This window comes from Vicugna pacos, chromosome 14 (genome assembly GCF_048564905.1).
Source record: "Vicugna pacos chromosome 14, VicPac4, whole genome shotgun sequence".
Classification (NCBI taxonomy): Eukaryota; Metazoa; Chordata; class Mammalia; order Artiodactyla; family Camelidae; genus Vicugna; species Vicugna pacos.
In genome coordinates this window covers 7,166,642-7,186,165 of record NC_133000.1, presented here as the reverse complement: position 1 = coordinate 7,186,165, position 19,524 = coordinate 7,166,642, and the positions used below count along the sequence as shown (strand labels likewise).

Genomic DNA, 19,524 nt, shown 5'->3' with positions numbered 1-19,524 from the left:
AAATGTGTCCTCCTTTGTGAATGTCCCTTTATCAGCACACATAATACACATATTTGCACAGCGTAGCATTCAGAATTCTCTCTTGTGCCTTGTCTCACATTGTGGATCATGACCAGGTAGGGCAATCATCACCTAACTTCCACTTAAGAGCTTAACTGAAATCTCTTGTTTAAATGATTTATATTACTGTCTTCTGTTTACTTCAATTTCTTTTATACTCTTTCCCTGCCCCTCTACCCACAATTATCTTTTTGATGCATCTTGTTGTGACTGATACCCTTTCACTCTTAAGAGTATGCTTGAGATTGTCTATTTTTGCTCCCACAGAGACTGAAGAATGTTAATGGCAACAAGTAGGGAGAACAGAGTTCAGTGATAACTTGGTTGGTGATAGGGTCATTGGCCAGACCGTTTCCCAAGATCCATCAGCTGATCATTTGCACCCAGTCACAGGGGCTTCCTATAAATATGCAAATTCTGTGGCTATGTCTGAGATATTCTAAACCAGAATCTCTAGAGGTAGGTTTCAACAAGTTGCATTTGTATCAGGCTCCCTCAGAGATTCTCATGGACACTAAGGTAAAGATCTACTGATAACAGCTTAATAAAAAATTCTAGTCATCTTTTGATCTTGTTATACTCAAAACTCTTGCAATTTTTCTTCCATCATACCTGAAGCAATTGAAGTAAACCTATTTCTTTCTGTTATATTTCCTTGCATATCACAGCACGGTCAACACCTTCCTTCTTTTTGGTACCCCCTTTTGATATCTCAATCAATTTACTTTGCTTGTAAGTGCATCTTTTTGATGACTGAACTATCCAAATAACGCATGCTACAGCTTAGGATAACCTCTAAAATTACCATACCAACAGTTTACAGAGATTATTTTTCAATTCATAAATAAGGCATTCACAGAAAGTAATACACTTGTCATCTGATCACTAATTTTCACACCCAATTTATGTGCACTATTCGAATTTATAAATTCCACTCTGAAAGGTGCCTTTGACAGATCCGAAACATAGATCTAAGAGATTTTTCTCAAGTTCATAGAAATGAGGTTAATATTAAAACAGAATAATTACTTCTTAAACAGTTAATTCTGTACCCTTTAAATTTGATATTTACAGAGAACAGCAGTTGTTCTAAATGGTACCACACATTTTAATGCATTCAGGCAACGACTGTGGAATCCTTAATATACTACTCCCTGCTTCCCCTTATAAAATAAGAATATCATTAATATCCTTACTATTATATGAAAACTTAAGAAAAAGCATTTCTTTAACTTCATTGTGATTATTACATACAAATATGTATTAAGTGCTAAAGATAAGCTTCATCAAAAAAATTAGGAGTTTGGGATTAGCAGATACAAACTACTATACATATAAAATAGATAAAAAAACAAGGTCCTACTGTATGGCACAGGGAACTACATTTAATATGTTGTAATGACCTATAATGGAAAAGAACCTGAAAAAGAATATAAATATATCTGAATCACGTTGCTGTACACCTGAAATTAACACGACATTGTAAATCAACTATATGTCAATTAAGAAAAAATTCATGGCAACCACTTTTTTTTTAGATTCTTAATGGAAATCAAAAGACCTTCCTTGTACCTTCCGTGTCCTTTTTGAATGTATAATTCTCTATTATCATATCCTATTTGATTTTCTTTATAGCAGTTATCACTATCTGAAGTTTATTCCTTATCTATTTGTTTACTTGTTTACTGTCTTGTCTCCTCCTCTAAATTACAAAGTCTAAGAGACCAGAGAGTGTTACCGTCTCATTCATCACTTACTCCCAACACCTAGAAAAGTACCTGGCACATTTCTTGCCCCACTGACTGAGTAAGTGAATGCATTCAAATCCTAGCAGAAGTGGCGATTAAATCAGAAGAATTATTTTTAAATCTGTACTTTGGTCTCTAGAACAATGAAGCTAGGCTGACTAATGTCTAACCTTCAAATGACAGACCTTCAGTTTTGTTATCTGAGCAAAATTTTTAGGAAAACAAAGAATCATGAAAGCGTAGAGTTCAGTGCAGCCTCTGACATGATCATGATAATCCATGATGATGTGTCTAAAGGCCCTCCCACTGGCCTGGCTCACGACAGACCTCCAATTAATGAGGCTTCTTGTTGCTATTAATTACACAGTAAATAGATTTCTTAACTTTGAGGTTTGTTTTTGGTTTTTGTTTTGTTTTTATAATCAAGCCCTCACTGGTATATCATATTCATTATTATAAGAAAAAAGAAATTTAAAGATTCTCCTAATTACACCCATTTTTGAGCATAAGAAACTAGCATATAGTTATTATGAAGACTTCATAATTACTGCATTTTAAAAGAACTGTTAATAAAGGAGGATTCATGACAAAAAATAAAAATAATATGAAGTCAGGTTTTAAAAACCTATTTCTTTTTTTGGAATTAGATACAATAAGGCAGCTATGAAGGGAATATGTCAGTTTTTTATAGCTCAATCTGTTCAGATTCTGACATAAAACGCATTGAAGAAAAAAGTATTGGTCACCACTGACCAGGAGTTCCTAAAAGATGTCAAGGTCATGGTGAGAAGGTGTTATAAATTTGTCACCACTTCACAAGGATATATTGCTAATATATGGTTGACCGAGTTAGTAAGTGTAAATAAAGGCTTCAGGTCTGTGTCACCAAAACCTCCTGCTTCTGAGAGACTGACACTGAGGATAAACAAGGACACTGACGTTAATGAGCGGTGAATCTGAGAGCTTGTTTACTTTGAAAGCAGATTCTTCCTGCTCACACTTTTCTATTCTGCTCTATGTCAGGCTGCCACCTTGATGACTCTCCTCTACAAAGCACATCAAAGGTGGCTGCCAAGTTCAATATGCAGCGTTCAAACACTGGGTTCGTCATACTGGAGCCTGTGTATGGGGTGGGGAGACAAGTGGGGGAGGGGACTGCAGGGAAAAAGGGGGATGGTGAAGAGAGGAAAGAGCTGGATTGGAGGTCCTTTTGAAATGATATAGGTGGCTCTGCATTCTACAAAATACTGAAGCCATTCAAGACAAAGTATACTCTTGAAGCCATGCTAGTTTCTCCCCAGATATTTCTTCCTTTTTGAGACTCTTGAGGTTTGGAAGGTCTTCTGTATATTTACGGCATTTTTTTTTTTGAGGAGGGGTAGATAATCAGGCTTATTTATTTATTCTTTAATTAATGGAGGTACTGGGGATTGAACCCAGGACCTCGTGCATGCTAAGCATGTGCTCTGCCACTGAGCCAAACCCCCCTCACAATTTATGACATTTTTAAATGATCCAATTTAATCCCTACTGGGCTTAGTTCCAAATATGTGTGGTATAATTTTATTCCAATTGGAACTCATCAAGGATCTTATATCTTTTACCCTTGAGGAGGTGAATTCCAGTAATTTATTATCCATAAAGAGAAATATCAGTGTCTTTCTTTTGCCTAATAGCCACCTCTTCATGCTTCACAGGGTACCGAACCGCTAGACCTGGCACAGGTGTCTCCCTGCTGCCACCTTTTCCAACCCTCTCTGTCTGCATCATGCAGTTTGAAACTTCATTAGATGTCCCCCAGTGAAACGCCAAGCCCCTCAAGAACAGGGGACTCTGTATCTAGTGTTTATACAACAGACTCCCCTCATCTCTCCCGCTTCCGACACCTTCCCTAGCCCCTCATACAGTTCATAATTACCGGTGAACTGAGCTGAGCTCTGGAACGTGGGTCAGTCTCTCTATACTGCTGACCCATTCTACTCTTTCTGATCACGTTTCCTTGCCCTTTGAGAAATCCTAATGCTTGAGACGTCTGCAGAGGGAAACACCATCAGCGCGTAGCCCCGCTTCTCTCGAGGGCTGCCGGTAACCCTGCTGTTAAGTCTTTTTGGTGGGCTTTGACCAGAGCTTCAAACAATATTCTAACTTTGAAGCGATTAAGTTCAAAGTAAGCTTATGCTGCTGTATTTCAAAAGCAACTCTGGACACAGAAAATTTTGGTCTTTTTGGCCACAAGAGTAAATTGCCACACAAAACCACTATTTTAATTCTAACTAAAATTCATCACAAACACATTTAACATAATACATACAGAAAAAAAATGAACATTCTTAATCATTTCTCTTTTTTTGGTTTTGAACAAAATGACCATTTTCTATTTGTGTAAAATGGAGGAAACAAAATGTAACATTTTTAACTGGAACTAATAACTGAATAACTTAAAAGTGGACCAAATAACAAAAAAAATTATATTGGGCTGTGTGTTAGAAGTGTATGACAGATGGATAAATCCCTAAACAAAACATCTGACAGTGGCCGTTATATAATAGTTGATACCGTGAAAAGCATTTTCTTTTCCAGAATACAGAAAAACTTAATTCTATACTCACTGCTATTATACTTCCCTGCCAATTTGAAGAAAATAAATGATTCCAATCTTGGATTTCACAATTGGCTTGTAGAGTCAGTACACGGTGCTTAAAACAGCACCAATGCAGATTATTGTGTAATTATGGTAAATGCCAAAATAATATAATTAATCTTAACCACTTTACTAAAGTGTCTTAGAACAAAAAAAGACAAGGCAACATGTCTAAGCACATACAGGATTTTACAACTAAGAACATTTCAAAAATTCTGAAGAAACAAGTATTCAACTTGTAAACGGAATTCAACATCTTTGGACACAACTGAGAATAAGTGTGAAAAACATGTGCTACTTGCACTTACTAGAAACGGTGTCATTTAGTTGACTGTTACCAACAGGTCACTAAAACTTAAAATATGTTCACCGTGTTAAAGGTTTAAAGCCAGTTTTAAAGCTAATCACTACAGTTGTTCTAGCTATAGGCTCCTCGGTTTCCAGGCCCACGACTTTATTCCTCACATCCCCCGGCACCTGTACTGCCTACCTGAACAGCAGCTGTTCAGTGAAAGCTTAGGACTGCTCAGTGGTCATACGGCTTGAACGGAATACCTTCAAATAATCACGAATAACGGGGACAGGAAATAAGTCTTCTCTGTTACTAGGTCAACCCCCCACAAGATGGAACACTTCCTCCCAAATATTTTCAGACTGGAGGGAGTCAGAGGAAGGATGGAGAAAGTTTAGGTGAGCTTCTGAAATCAATTTGCATGCTTATGCCAGTGAAGTGCGGCATCCCCCCCCCTTTTTTTTAATCATTTAGACAATATGTGACAATAGATGAACATACAGGGGCATTTAACTCTGCCTTTAAAGTTATCCTTACTAGGGGAGATTATTTCCCCCCACATTTGATGTGATTTCTCTTAGCCCCAATCACCTTCTAAAACTGATGATATTTAAAAGAAAAACACATTAGAAACCTTTTTCACTGTTCCAACAGGATAGGATCATTTCCCCCGCAAACATCACGAGTCACTCTCAGAAGCATACATCCCAGCCTCAGACTCGTATACATTTTTATAAAAGAGCTGATAAATACTAACTTTGAGATTGGATAAGCAGTTGTTGAGGAAAACGTGCCACCTGTTCAGAAACAGCTGCTTCTGGCTGACACAGAGCAGACAGGTCACCAGGGGGTACAAGGCCTGAGGAGAGAGCAGACGAGGTCACAGGATGATGTATATCCCAACCAACCATGTAACACACGCTCGCAGGACCCACTCCCCATCCATCTCCCTCTGTGAGCGCTGAACGGGCCAGAATACACAGGATGCTTTATCACACACCGACGCCCAATGGGTGCCGTGCAGAGGTGCGGATTTTGCAAGTGCTTTCTGATGCCACTGGACTAATCTAGAGTTATGTATAGGGTGCAGTGAGCTTCATGTATCAGGAGAAATCTGATTCCATGATTTAGACTTCCCTTATGGATTTTAAAAACAAACTTCTCAGAAAAGCAAGCAGGAAGGCACATTCGTGTTGAGAATGTCGCCGGCTTCGTTGCTCATAAACATCTACTAGTTTGTCCCTGTCTTAGAGGTAGAGGTATATATTTTCTTTTGCATGCAATCCTCCCCTAATTAAGGACGCTTCCTAAAAGAAATGTTATTGCATTGGTAAATCCCACCAAGACAAATTTAACCACAGGAGGAATTTGCTTACGACTGAATAAACAGAGGTGCTACTGTGCTTTCCCTGCCTAACTGGGCATGCTTCCCGCAGCAACTGGAGAAGACGGAAGAGCTAACGGGCGGCCACCCAGCAATACCTCTGCAGAACCCACCACCATTTTGCTGAACCAGATTAACAGGCACCTTTATGGCTCCCCCCAGATTAGGGCTAAGGAAGACTGAAACAAAAATAATACTGGCCCTTCCCCTAAACTTGAATTAGCGAAAAATCTATTGTCATAATGAGAGTCAGTGCTTCACAATCCATTAACTTAGTTTTTTCTTATTAACTTAAGTTTTAAACTGACTTTGAACTATTGCTTCCCTTGACGGCAACTCTAATTCCAGCTGGTAATTTAAAAACAAAAATAAAAGCAGTCACAACGACCACAGAATGTAGACAAATGAGGAAATTTGTCACCACTCCTGGCAAAGCAAGTCTGAATACATGACCAAATAACGGTGGTCATGTTCAGACGTTAAAGACTAGCAGAAACCATGCTAGTAACCAGCTAGCTAAGGAACCTGCCTCCTCCACACAATCACAATTACAGCTGGTATACCACCCGCCGATTCATAAACCAGAGCTTCGTTTACCACTGAGCGCAAAAGGTTGTGCTAATTTAAAAGACTTCTCTATACTGCTTTTCGGTCCGAAAGCATTCCCCCAAATTGTCTTCTCAGCCTTCGGAAAATCTTTCCTCTGGGCACGTGTGTCCCAACTCCCTTTCCTGCCTGGTTCCACTTTCATTTGATCAGAATGGGAATTAATCAGTCAAGATTTCTGAGGATCGAGTAGAGAAACTCTTTTTATAATCTTTAGCCTTCAGTTTGGAAAAAAACACTCAGAGATTAAAATAAAAGTGAAGTGAAGCCAATCTTGAAAATAAACAACAGAATCCTTAGGACTAGAGGGGTCACCCGAGGCGACATGACTTTATCCCCTGACATTACCACAATTCAATCATGGTCAACACTAGGTGCAAGCTCCAAGATTTGAAATGCTGCCTCTTTCTAATGGAGCTGTAGTAATTCTCCCAGCTGTGGAACACTTAACGACTCAGACTTCAGCCTAGGAATTTCAGTCTCCATAGTTCTGTGTTCTGGGTTTTCTCATAGTTACTAACCAGGGAATGCTTCTTTCGAGAAGAAAGTTCCAGCGTGGTATCATACAGGCTTTCGACAAAGTTTCTGAGGCAGGGAACGTTTACTTCATTTTTGACCGCCTGAAACAGAGGTGCATGTTCATGTTATACTAATGAAACTGGTGATTCTCTGATCCAATCTGAAGACGTTCTTAAAAATGAACATGTAACTCACAGCAGCAACTGGGACAAGAATTTCAACAAAAAGCCCAGCCAAGGCATGCTTGATGTCTTTGTCTTTGACCTCGAGGAAGTAATGTGCACATTCCTAGGAAGTAGAAAAAAGAGTAAAGGGAGGGAGGAAGATTGAGATGTGCACATAAAACGTATGAACACATTTAAGTAAACATATCTTAAGTCAATCATACCTATTAACACAGTATATTCTAAAATCTGTTAAAATGACTAGATTCAGGCGTTTATATTTAAGTTCACAACAACCTTCAGTGGCATTTTGCAAGGCTGGTTTTCTCACTCTCTCCAAATCACTACGCTGAAAGGACAAAGCACCTATAACCAGCAAGCAGATGCGTGAGTTGGTTCCTTCATTCATTTCCAACAAATTTCTATAGACTACCTGCTGTGTGGGGGGGCCCTGGGTCCTTGATTAATCCCAAACACAGAGCCCCAGAGAAGGTCAACATGGGAAGAGAGGCAGAAGACACTAAACTTATTTTAGGCCGTGACAGCCCCCGGCACAGAGCTGTTTACTTGTTAGCCCTGACATTTTAGGTGTTTATTATTCAGAAGTTTCATGAGCAAGTCTGGAATGCCTCCCTCCCCCACCTCTGACAAGGGAGCCTTTGGAACGGATCCTCAAGCAAGGATCTCTTTGCCTGTGGACTCCTGCCTATGAAAGGGTATTTCTGGTTGCCCAGGGAATAATTTATTAGATTTGCCGTGTCCTGAATTCTGCCAGCCCCTTTCTCCTCCCTGGCCTTTAGGGCAGTAAATTACTGTGGTCTTTTTTAGGTGTTGTTTTCATGGACGAGTCCAAGGCGACATGTATTTGTGATGACATGTTAATATCTGTATCCACTATTACCACTTATTTTCAGTCAACATTGGGACCATTGCCAACAACAGTTACTCAGGTCCCCAGTATATCAATATCATACTAAGACATCAGTCCAAGACAGGCACTGCCAGCACAGAAAGTCTTTGAGACTGTTTTCCTGATACACAATGGAGCTTGATGGTTCTCAGAATTGTGGGCCCTTTCCTATGTTATTTTATATATGTATGTAAGTACTGTCTCAAATCGTCATTCAAGTACGTAGATAGACAAATCGTCAGTATGAAAGAGAGAGAAAAATAGTTAGCATTTACTGAGTGCTTATCATGTGCCAAGAATGCCCAGAACCACCTTCTACAGTTAAGAGTCACTGTTCCTACTTTGCAGACAAGGAAATTGAGGCTGGGAGGGGTTAAGTGTGACTTGTCCAAGGTCACAGAGCTGGTCAGCACTGAAGCTTGAATTCAAACCCAAGAAGTTTGATACAGGGCCCTATATTTTTTTGACAGCTTTATTGAGACATAGTTCATATATCATGCAATTTACCCATTTAAAGAGTACAATTCAGTAGCTTCTAGTATATTCACAATTGTACATCTTTCACCACAGTCAAATTTAGAAACTTTTCATTATCCACGAGAGAAACACTGCACCTGATAGCAGTCATCCCCAATCCCTTACTCACACCCCCTTCTCCAGCAAATGACACAACTAACCTACTTTCTGTCTCCGTGGATTTGCCCATCCTGGACATATGCTATTATTAATAACGCTGCCACGAACATTTGCATGCAAGTTTTTGTGTGGACGTATATTTTTATTTCTCTTGGATATTGCACCTAGACTTGGAATTACTGGATTATACAGTAATTCTAGATTTAAACATCTGAGGAACTGCCAAACAGTCTTCCCAAGTTGTTGAGCTATTTTCTATTCCCACCAGCAGCATATGAAGATTCCACTTTCTCTACATCCTCAGCAACAGATGACTTGCTGTTGTCTGTCCCTTGGATTATAAAAGTGGCACAACCTACATTCATAACCCCTGTATCTACACTCTTCATTAAGATCCTCACTAAATCTAACTCACAATAGCATTAGGGAAAAATCCCTTCAGATACTAAAGTTCTATAAAATCTAAGAGAGCTGTGTATTCTGGGAAATCCTCATTAGCAACATTTTTTTTTTTTAGTACATAATGGTGAACACTGGGTAGACACCTAAATCTGTATGATTTGGTTGATTTTTAAAAATTGATTCCTTTTTATACTATGAATAAAAAAGGATTTCACTATTTAAAGTTCTCATGCCTAGAAATGTTAACATAGCCAATGCAGTGCAATCAATCTGAAAAAGTAAAAAATCAGCTATATTTATTGACAGAACAATGGCAGCCAATAGGTAAAAAAAGAGAAAAAAAAGTTCACAGATAAGATTTCACTGTACATCCTACTCCAAAGATGATATGACTTTAAAAATTAAATTATGTGCCTTAAATGCAATTATTTCGTTATGAAACACTTTAGGAATCACCGAGGGAAAAAAAAGTAGGGCTTTTTCCCATGTTGACAAGTGAATGGGTATTCACCTCCCAGGTCTGTTACACTAAGGAAAGATGCTCACTTCTCCTGCCCAAGACATTACCTGCATAAACTGAAGAGAGGCTTCAAAGTCTTCCACTGGATACATCTTAATTCGAAAGAATTTCATCCCCATTATCAAGCTGATGATGCTCTGAACCACATAGGGGCTCTGCTCTTTGTGCCGTAATTCTTTTAGCTCTGCCATAAATTTCTTCTTCACAGCAGGGAATCTAGGAAGAGAACATGAGTGACTGATCAAATAATGGGTAGGAAAGTGACTGTAATGGAGGCGTCCACCGTCTGGGACTGTCAGGGCACAGTGATGGGGGTCCTTCGAATCAGGTGAGGTACAGTGGCTGTCCTCTTGTAAAGGTTTTGATACTGGGGATTTGGGAAAGAATCCAGTCTTCTCCTTTCTTCTCTTATTCTGTCAGATGCTCAACCTCTCCTTCAGCCCAGGGAGAAGACCCAAGGTTATTTAGACTCTTTCAGAATGGTCTAGCTCTCAAACTGAGCCTGACGAAAAGCTTCATTTCCTCAGGCTTAGCAATTTCCACCATGTTTACAGACCCCAGAGGCCTGAAGTTTCCAATTGTGAACAGGTGGACAGTAACATACAAGGCCAGATATTTCTGATAATGACAGCAAATAATGCCAAGTAATATTCTTACATCCATTTCCAAAGTTTTCTGTTGTTGTTTCTTTTATAGTCTTAGGCTAATGATTGTTGAAAAAAGTATTTTTAGGCTGAAGGAAAATCTAGCAATGGGAAAACTCAAATCATCTCCAAAAGCTGACTAAGCTCTCCACTACATGCATGGGATTTCACAAGTAAAAACTCACAGTCCCCAAGGAGCTTAACGCATTTGCATTGTCTGAAAGTAAAATAATATTAATAATTAACAATATTAATTACAACATTATCATATAAGATTAAAAAGAATAGATCCCAGGACAGAAAGCAGCAGCAAATTCTCTGAGCACTTAAGATCACGAACAGACAAGTTATTCAAACACTTTCCGAGATGGTTGATTTGACTATTAGTTAAAAAAAAAAAAAAACAGGGAAAGCATTCTAAGACTCACTGTATTTTTTCCTGAGACAATCAGCCTGAGTTTCCACAAAAGATCAATTAAGTAAGAGAGCATGATCAGAGAGGGTAATTATGATTCCACAAGTTAAAGGCCAACTAATAGAATCCCAGAAGTTTGAAACGACAACCCTCGACACCCCAAAGTTGAAATTTCAGGACATATAAAGTAGGTGGTAAACACACAGGTATGGCTTCACCAAAAGGCACAGCAAGGGGTGTATGACTGGCAAGTTGGGTGTCAGGGGCTTGGTGAGAGCCGGCAATTTTCTCGTGCTTGGCTTGAGTGGAGGAGGTTATGCGATGTTTCTTTGATAACAATGTGTTATAATTGTATTTTTTAAACAATTTATGAATTTTTTTGTTTGCTGCATATAGTAAGAAAAGATTTTAAGGCAGCAGTGGAGCAGAAAATATAAATTTATTCCAGCATCATTATTCCTTTCTACTTCTTATAGAAAAAATGATGATGATGATGATGGTGGTGAGGATGATGGTGGTGGTGGTGGTGGTGGTGATGATGATGGTGGTGACAGCAGCAAGTAGACATAAAGCACTCACAGTATGTGGCAAGTTCAGTGAGCTTTACATCTAGCAACTCATTTAATCCTCACAACAACTCCAATAGATAATGTGCTAACGTCACACAGCACATAAGTGGTGGAGCCAGAATTTTACCCCACGTGTCTGGCTCTAGAGTTCCTGCTCTTACTCTCTGAGCTAAATGATGTCTAGAGTTCCTGCTGTTACTCTCTGAGCTAAATGATGTCTAGACCAGTGATTTTCACAGTGTGGTCCCCAGATCAGCAGCATCAGCCTCAACTGGGAACTTGTGAGCAATACACACTCTCTGGCTCACTCCACACCTGCTGAATAGCCTGGGGATGAGTCCAGTGATCTTGTTTAACAAGCCCTTTAGGTGATTCTAGGAATAACAATTAGACACCCTTGTAAGATGTCTTACACTTTACCATGCACATTATACTCTTTCACATTCTTATCTTCACTACAATCCATTGAGTCAGATAGCAAGTGTGTTTCCATTTTATGAATGATGAAACTGACTGGAAGATCAAAGTGACAAAAATAAGACTCAAACACAGAACTTCTGATCTGAATTCCAAGAATTTCCACTATTCTGTAGCTACCGCAGACAGTCACGAGCTAGAAAGTGTAGCCCCTGCCCTATCTAGAATAGTATACAATTTGATTGGGAAGATGCAGCAATGTAGCATTGCCCAAAAGCCATGTAAATAATAGCAATTTTAATAACAATCATTATTATTATTTCTGGGGTGTGTTAGCTTGTGCCTGGGACTTCGTCTGGATCTCTCTGATCCTTCAGGAAGGTTAAATGCCCCCGACCAGATCACTCTCTCATTTCACATGCTTTTTATGTGAATAATATACTTAAAGAGACTAGGGGGCATTGGGGAATGAGGGGCTTTTTCCTTCTGGATAATTAGGGGAGATCTCACAGGGGATTTGTGTTGGGGTGAAGGGTGAGCTGAGGTCTTCAGGCAAAGATAGGTGAAGAACAGGAAGCAGAAATGGCATTGCAAAGCAGCTGAAGTGACACTTTCAATCAAGATTATAAAAATTTAGTAATTCCCAACCCTACTAGTTTTTTTAACATTACATTTTAATTCAAGTTAGTTCCAAACACTAAAAAAACTATCTATGGTTTTAATTTTGAAATGTGAGTGTTTACAAGGACAAAGATAACTTTACAGATTAGAGTTATATTGTCTATTTATTTATTTATTGAGTTATATTGTTTTAAAGATCACATGATACTTAGAAAAGTGTGTTTTCATTGCTAACTCACAACTGAAACAAGGAGAGGTAAGAAAAGGCAGGTTATTGGTACGCCTCACTATTTCAATATTCTCGTGAGTTAGTGGCTAAAGTCTACTTCCCATTTAAAAATAAATATGGCTATCTTTTACTTTAAAAAGTTCCAAGTGACATAAAAATGTTATTTTAAAATAAAAATAATCCAAAAAGCTATTTGTGCTTAAAATCTATTTTCCCTTAAAGTAATTTTAGGAAAAAATTAATTTCTTTTTAATGACCATGCTTTTAGTGTTTAATATTCTTTAGTAAATACAGTAACTAAATGATTACTCGGTCTTCTGCTTTAGAATGTATAGTATATACCATTAAAGTGAGAGTATAAGAATATATACATTAAAATTATATCACATAAAGAGAGAGTAGTTTTGAAATTATGAACTTTATAAACAACTATCACTATTTAAATGAATATACCAGATTTTAATCAAAGAAACTTACCTTAAAAAAAATCCAATTTTAACTTAATTGACTGAAAGAGTCAAGGTGGAGATCACTTAACGGCAAAAAAAAATTTTCCCCTTGGTGATAGGAATTAAGTGCATTATCATTAGTAAGATGAAAATTAGTGATTCGGCTAAAACTTAAAGATCAAACTAAGCATTAATAACTAAAGTCATAATGAAGAAAATATTTCATATGCATTACCACTGGGATCTAGATATAAAGTCTAAAATTACAATTGCTCCATTACTCAAGTTTATTATTTTTTTAATGATAACCAGCCTATACTAGCTAGATAAGCATACATCCTTTTTCCCCCCTGAGATCAAAGGGAGCAGTAATTTTCTAAGGCACCAATAAAGTAAGGATCCTGGTATACTTATGAGAAGAATGTAATGTGATGATTTGTAATATGACACCAGTTGAAGATTATACCGTCTATCAATAAAGATTAACTCAGTATTGACTGGTTGAGAATCTATCATTGTAATTACTATTTATTATGGTAAGAACCCACTGGCCAAGGCGTTTTCTTGCGACTAGAAAGTATTGGAGCATTGTTCAAATTGAGGCATTTGTTATAGCCTGCCGTTGCAGAATTCAGACAAATATTGACATCATGAAAATAAAAAAAGCCACTGTTGGCAAAAAACACTGGCTTGGAGGATCATAAATCTGACCTGATATGGAAATTCCCACAACCTTAAATGTTGCTTAATTATGACCATGCTTCCCAATTCATTCTCCAACAATTCAAAATCGATGTAGCTAAGGAAGCTCCTTCTATAGTAACTGACACTATTATGCATAATGCACAAAAACCAAGAAAAACATAAGAAGTCATTTTTGGTATATCAAATTTTCCAAATGATTATATAAGAGAGTTATGCAGGGATAATCACAAGGGAATTACAAAGGAACATGATGAGATTTTCAGGGTCTGACAAATCGGCCAAAACACATATTAACAACTCATTTTTCTGATCTTTTCTAGGAATGAGGTAGAAACACATGAGTTAATTTGCCAGATAATTGCAGCTTATTCCTTCAAAAAGCCAATACTTGTATTATTTAATTGCAATGGAAATCTCTCCAAAACGCATTACATACTTTTCTTTCTTGATGACTCATGAACCACAGCTATTACAATGGGCTATAAAAAAAATACAACACATTCTCACGCGAAATGGTCCGAATAACTCTATTATTTAGTTCATATGAATGCTTTGGCCAATTTCTCTTTTCTCTCTGTTGCTGTCAGTTTTTGAGCTTGCTACTTCTCGGCGTGTCAGTGTAGCTACCTCTCTTCCACCTAACAGTAAGTAGTCTAGACGAATAGATAAATGGGATTAGATTAAATAAGTCATCTTTCAGGTCTGTTTCCTGAGTTCTTGTCTATGTTTTGGCTAGGTAAGGTTGTTGAGTAAGTACTTTTTAAAAATTTTGTCTTTTGATAAATTGAGTATTTCCATGCTGCTAAGTTAGGAAATTCCATCTCTTGAAGATAAAAATCTTTCTGAGGATTGCATGTCACAAGGATCAGGGCATCACTGTTGCTCCAAGCTGGCCTCTTGGCTTGGATTTATGTGATGTCTCTGGCTCACTCTGCCTAACCTAGGCATTCAGGATCCTGCCCAATTTGCCTCAGGGTTGAATAAGAAGACGGGTGAATAGGGTGTGACATCACTTTTGGAAGAAGTATATTATTGCTAATAGCCTAATGCCACTTTGTTCTAGCCTGCTAAGTAGTGTTATGGGGCCAGATAAATTTAGCAATGAGAATTTTCCGACTTGTTTCCATGACAGAGTCTGGGACATTTTTAGCTCAGTTGAATTAAGTAAGGCCTATAGTAAAGGGACATTCTAGAATGGAATTTTCCTACTCAGATGCTGTATCGTAACCACCTACTCATGGAATACAGAAAACAAAACTTTTAAAACTGATAAACTTCTTTGGAAAATTGGGCAGGGAGAAAAGTACTGTGGGTAGTTCATTTCCTTCTCTGCTGCAGTAGTCTGGAACCCACGGCCTCTTAGGGTCTGGCCCAAGTGCCAAGTGAAAAAGATAATGGAGAAAACAAATTGGAAAAAGACCTGGTACTCGCCTTGGGGAGCTCTTAGCTTGGTTCAGAGACAGGGCACACACAGCAAAAAGAACCGCAGTTTCCTGTAAACTCACGCCCTCCCCCTTCCTGAGAGGAGGGCTGGGTGGCACAGAGAAGGGGCACATATGCTTTTACGGTAAAGCACTCTGAGGCTCACTTACTTAGCTTGTGCCAGCACTCCAATGACTTCAGCATACAGGTCGGCCACAATGTGCATATTGCCAGTGTTAGGACCAAGGTACCTAAATAAGATACAGTTAGATAATCAGGTCATCTGAAAAGAGCAAACTTGATTTAGCTTTAAGAACCCAACTTCTTCAAAATTCTAAGGTGAGAAATTACTTTACCCTTCTTTGTATTTAAAGTGCTTGAAAGCCAAGTTAATAACATCATGTATTAAGCTGTCTATTACAGGATGAAGTGGAATCTGGAAAAAAAAAGATGACTCTTAATTTGGAAAGGAATATTAAAGATCAAATCAGTACTTCCAGTGACTATACATGGCCTTTAGCAATCAATAAATATAATTCATATGACCCAGTATGTGAAATTCATGAACAACTTAATAAACTTAGGCCTTAAAAAGTAAGTCATTTTTAGATAAATAAGTCTTATCTAAAAGTAATATTAAATTTATGACCTACCTGTTTCAAAACTTCTATTAACACTAAAGAAAAAATAAAGTCAATGGCGAGGTCCCGTCTTTCCATTAAATAATCCCGCTGCTGTTCATCACTGTAAAATTTAAAATACTCGCATTAAATGGCATGGAAAATATTCTCAGAGTGATATAATTCACCAGAAATCTAAGACCCATCCCCAGTGGACTGCAAACCAGTTCTGTGACAACAAGATTGCAATGGGAAATACATGCGAAAGTTATTCCTATGGTCAGTCTGGTGCCGTGGACAAACACTGGATCCAAATATTTGACTCATGTTTTAAATTTTCAACAATGTCAATTTGAAATAGCTATTTGTGAGTCTACAACTTCATCTTACGGACTTTTCAAGGTACCTTTCAACCCAGGAATCCTACCACCTGTAAAATGAAAACAAACACGAGATAGGGCTGCCATGCTGGAGGCAGACACTGAAAGGATCTTGTGGAAAGAGCTCAACATTGGAGAGAAATAATATGATTACCAACCAGAGCAGGACTGCGGTGGGTGGAGAAAGGGATCAGCATTACTTCTCTTTTTCTCCCCTCGTCCCTTTCCTTGTGACCTTCTGTCACTTGAGACTGACAAGAGGAAGAAAGAAGTGGAGGGGTGGTGGAAGAGAGAAAGATTAGAAGGCAGATGGAGGTTAAGAGGGGCAAAGTGGAGCCATCTGAACCCATTCAAAAGTTAGGGAGCAGAATTCTCACCGGCAAGAGGACAAAAATGTGAGTTCAACGCCAGCCCCCTTCACTTCCTGCTTGTCTAACGTGCTGACTGAGGGCTAACTGGGAAATGAACAAATGAAGTGACTGCCAAGCTCCTTAGCACAGAACAGCGGCTGAGGGCTCTGGTTTTGGTGTGGGAACAGTCCTGGGTTAAAATTATGCCTCTTCCACTTACCAGTGATTTTTCCATCTATAAACTCGGACTAATAATAGTAATTCTAGTAAGGTCTGCTTGGGTATTAAGTAAGATAAAACATGTAAGTACTTAGTACAGTCTCCCAAACATACAACTGCTCAGTACTCATATATTAAATAAAACCAGTGAGACAGGAGGACAGGATTTGGATTTGTCAGGCAGACAATTTCGAAATAAGCCAAGACTATGTTAAATAGGGAACATTCTTTCGCTACAGTCAGAAAAGAGTGAGGAGAAAAAGGTGACATTTAAAAGATATAAAGAAGAACTCTGGAGGAACTCCTCAGCGTTGAGCAAGTCAAGTAGGTGACAGAGCAGGTTAACAAAGGAAGCTGCAGCTTGAACTTTCAAGGGGAAATGTATGGACAGGGTAGGAGCTCATTCATTCAGGATCATTTACAAACGGTCCTGCCAGGAGGAAGAGCGGTGGACCAAATCATCCATCTGGAGTCCTTTGAAACCCCCCAGAACTAGAAAGTGCTACTGCCAGATGGAGGAGGGGAGGGGAAAACATATGGAGCTGCATTAAAAAGAGGGTGTCCACAAGTCTGACCCCGGGTTACACCACGGTAAGAAGCCTTAAGACCACAGGGAAGGAAAACTCTCAAACGTGACCAGCACAGTGGAGAGGAGGGTCTTCAAAAGGGGCCAGAGGACCTCGAGAAAGTAGCAAAAAAATTTCGGTAGAAAAAAAAATTTAACTCCTGATTCTATTTTATTTAATAATGCTTTCAAATGAAAGTTAAGACATACATTTCCAATGATGAATTCAACTTTATTGCTGGTTTGAGGTCTAACTGCCAGGAGCCAGAGGCATCCGACAAATTTATTTGGCAGTCAAAATGTTGATATTATACTAATCTTAGAAATCATAACCCAAACACACATCCATCACATTTGACTGTTTTCAGTTGCTTAGGCTTCTCCCTGAAGTTCCTCTTTTCTTGTTTCTAGTAACAGAAACTCCCTTTATTAACTACATCATATTCTAGAGACCCTCATTCTGTTGGCTTTGTCCCAAACATTTCTCTCTTTCTTAGTTTAAACTTTAAAATGCCAACTAAGATGCAAGAGAGTTGAGTTTCCCTGTTCTGATTCTGTATCTAATCTCAACAATTACTCTCATATCCTGAAAAGAATTATTAATACAACCCCAAAACCTACTATTTTCAATGCATAAGAAATCAACTCATGAAAAACCTACTTTTAATAACTAAATTCTAACAAAGCAGAGGAACAAAATTAAAACTTACTTAATTCAGCTCACTAAAACTGCCCCACTCCCCATCCCCAGAAAGCTTTAGTTATAGTTTTCATAAGCTGAATGTAATATGGGGGAAATAGTAAAGTGATCCCATTAATTTATTAATCATACCAGCTGAACAACTTTCAGACACAGAATCAAAATTCTCCCTTTAAATCTGATACATTAAAAATGTATTTATGAGAGACTGGCAATTAGTATGGGGTGATAAAAATTATCATCCCCCCAAATTTGAGGTGATAAAAATATTCCTGAATTAGACAGTGGTGATGGCTGTACTACTCTGTGAATATACTAAAAACACGGAATTAAACACTTTAAAAGGAAGCATTTTATGGTATGTAAATTACACCTCAATTTTTTAAAAAAGCATTCAACTAAAAGTATTATTCAATATGAAAAAGTTATTAATCTCTCCCCCAAAGTGATAAGCAAATGGTTGAATCTTGCATAAACTCAAGCCTTTGTACATATTACAAAACGGAACTATAAGTTCACGTGAAACGTAATTTGGTAAAATGATAGGTCTTCAATTTCAAAAGAACTTTATATATTTTTAAGAAGTATTAGGGGTGTTAAGAAAAAGGACAGGGATAAAACACTCACAAGCAGTAGTTAATATCTGATTCTTCTAAGTGATTAACTTCAGTTTATTGTCTTTAAAAGCATAAAAAAGTATAATCAATTCATGTGGAGAAATCTGCTTTTAAAATAATCTGTTTTTTTAAAAAAAGTAAACACATTAAATTTTCTTATATTTGCTTCCTTGCTATAATAGGTTGATTTCAAACATACGAAATTGTATGTATTTACCTAAAATTCTCAGGGACACACCTGCATTGGACAGAATGAGAATTTGAAGTTTTATGGCTGCTGAACAGCTCCTGTAGCAGCAAGTCCCACTTGTCAAAATCACAAGAGAAGGGAACCACAGAACGAATAAACACAATTCTCAGCTGGAAGGGAAGTTAGAGTTGGGGTAATCTGACATCCCTGCTTTGCTCATAAAGAGACTGAGGTAGCAAGAGGTGGCGAGTTGCCCAAAGTCAAGTGGCTAATCAGTGGCAGCACCAGGACCGGGCAATCGAGATTACGAATGTGAACCCAAACATCTAGGCCGTGTTGTACAGGGCCTGCCACCGACCTTCTGCCTCTAGATGCAGACTGGAGGAGAGAGGGCCCAGGAGAGAAGCAGGCAGAGGGGTCCTTTACACCTTTCCCTCACCGAAGTCAGAATAAGGCTGAATATGCATTTTCAACCTGTGGCAGCTGACAGTGACTAATATCCCAAATGTGCTACCTGCCAGACAAGGGGG

At 38.3% G+C, this 19,524-nt stretch overlaps 1 protein-coding gene across 4 annotated transcripts in view; it reads right to left on the bottom strand.

The window, feature by feature from the left end:
* The window catches only part of FRY (FRY microtubule binding protein), a 364,076-nt gene that overhangs the window by 119,915 nt on the left and 224,637 nt on the right, over nt 1-19,524 (bottom strand). For all 4 annotated transcript variants that reach the window (XM_072976088.1, XM_072976089.1, XM_072976086.1 and 1 more), the window contains 7 exons: nt 16,007-16,097; nt 15,710-15,789; nt 15,524-15,604; nt 9,930-10,098; nt 7,446-7,538; nt 7,253-7,351; nt 5,499-5,600 (listed from right to left, as the gene is read on the bottom strand). In XM_072976088.1, the coding sequence (XP_072832189.1) occupies nt 5,499-5,600; nt 7,253-7,351; nt 7,446-7,538; nt 9,930-10,098; nt 15,524-15,604; nt 15,710-15,789; nt 16,007-16,097 (715 nt within the window). The remainder of the gene's footprint in view (nt 1-5,498; nt 5,601-7,252; nt 7,352-7,445; nt 7,539-9,929; nt 10,099-15,523; nt 15,605-15,709; nt 15,790-16,006; nt 16,098-19,524) is intronic.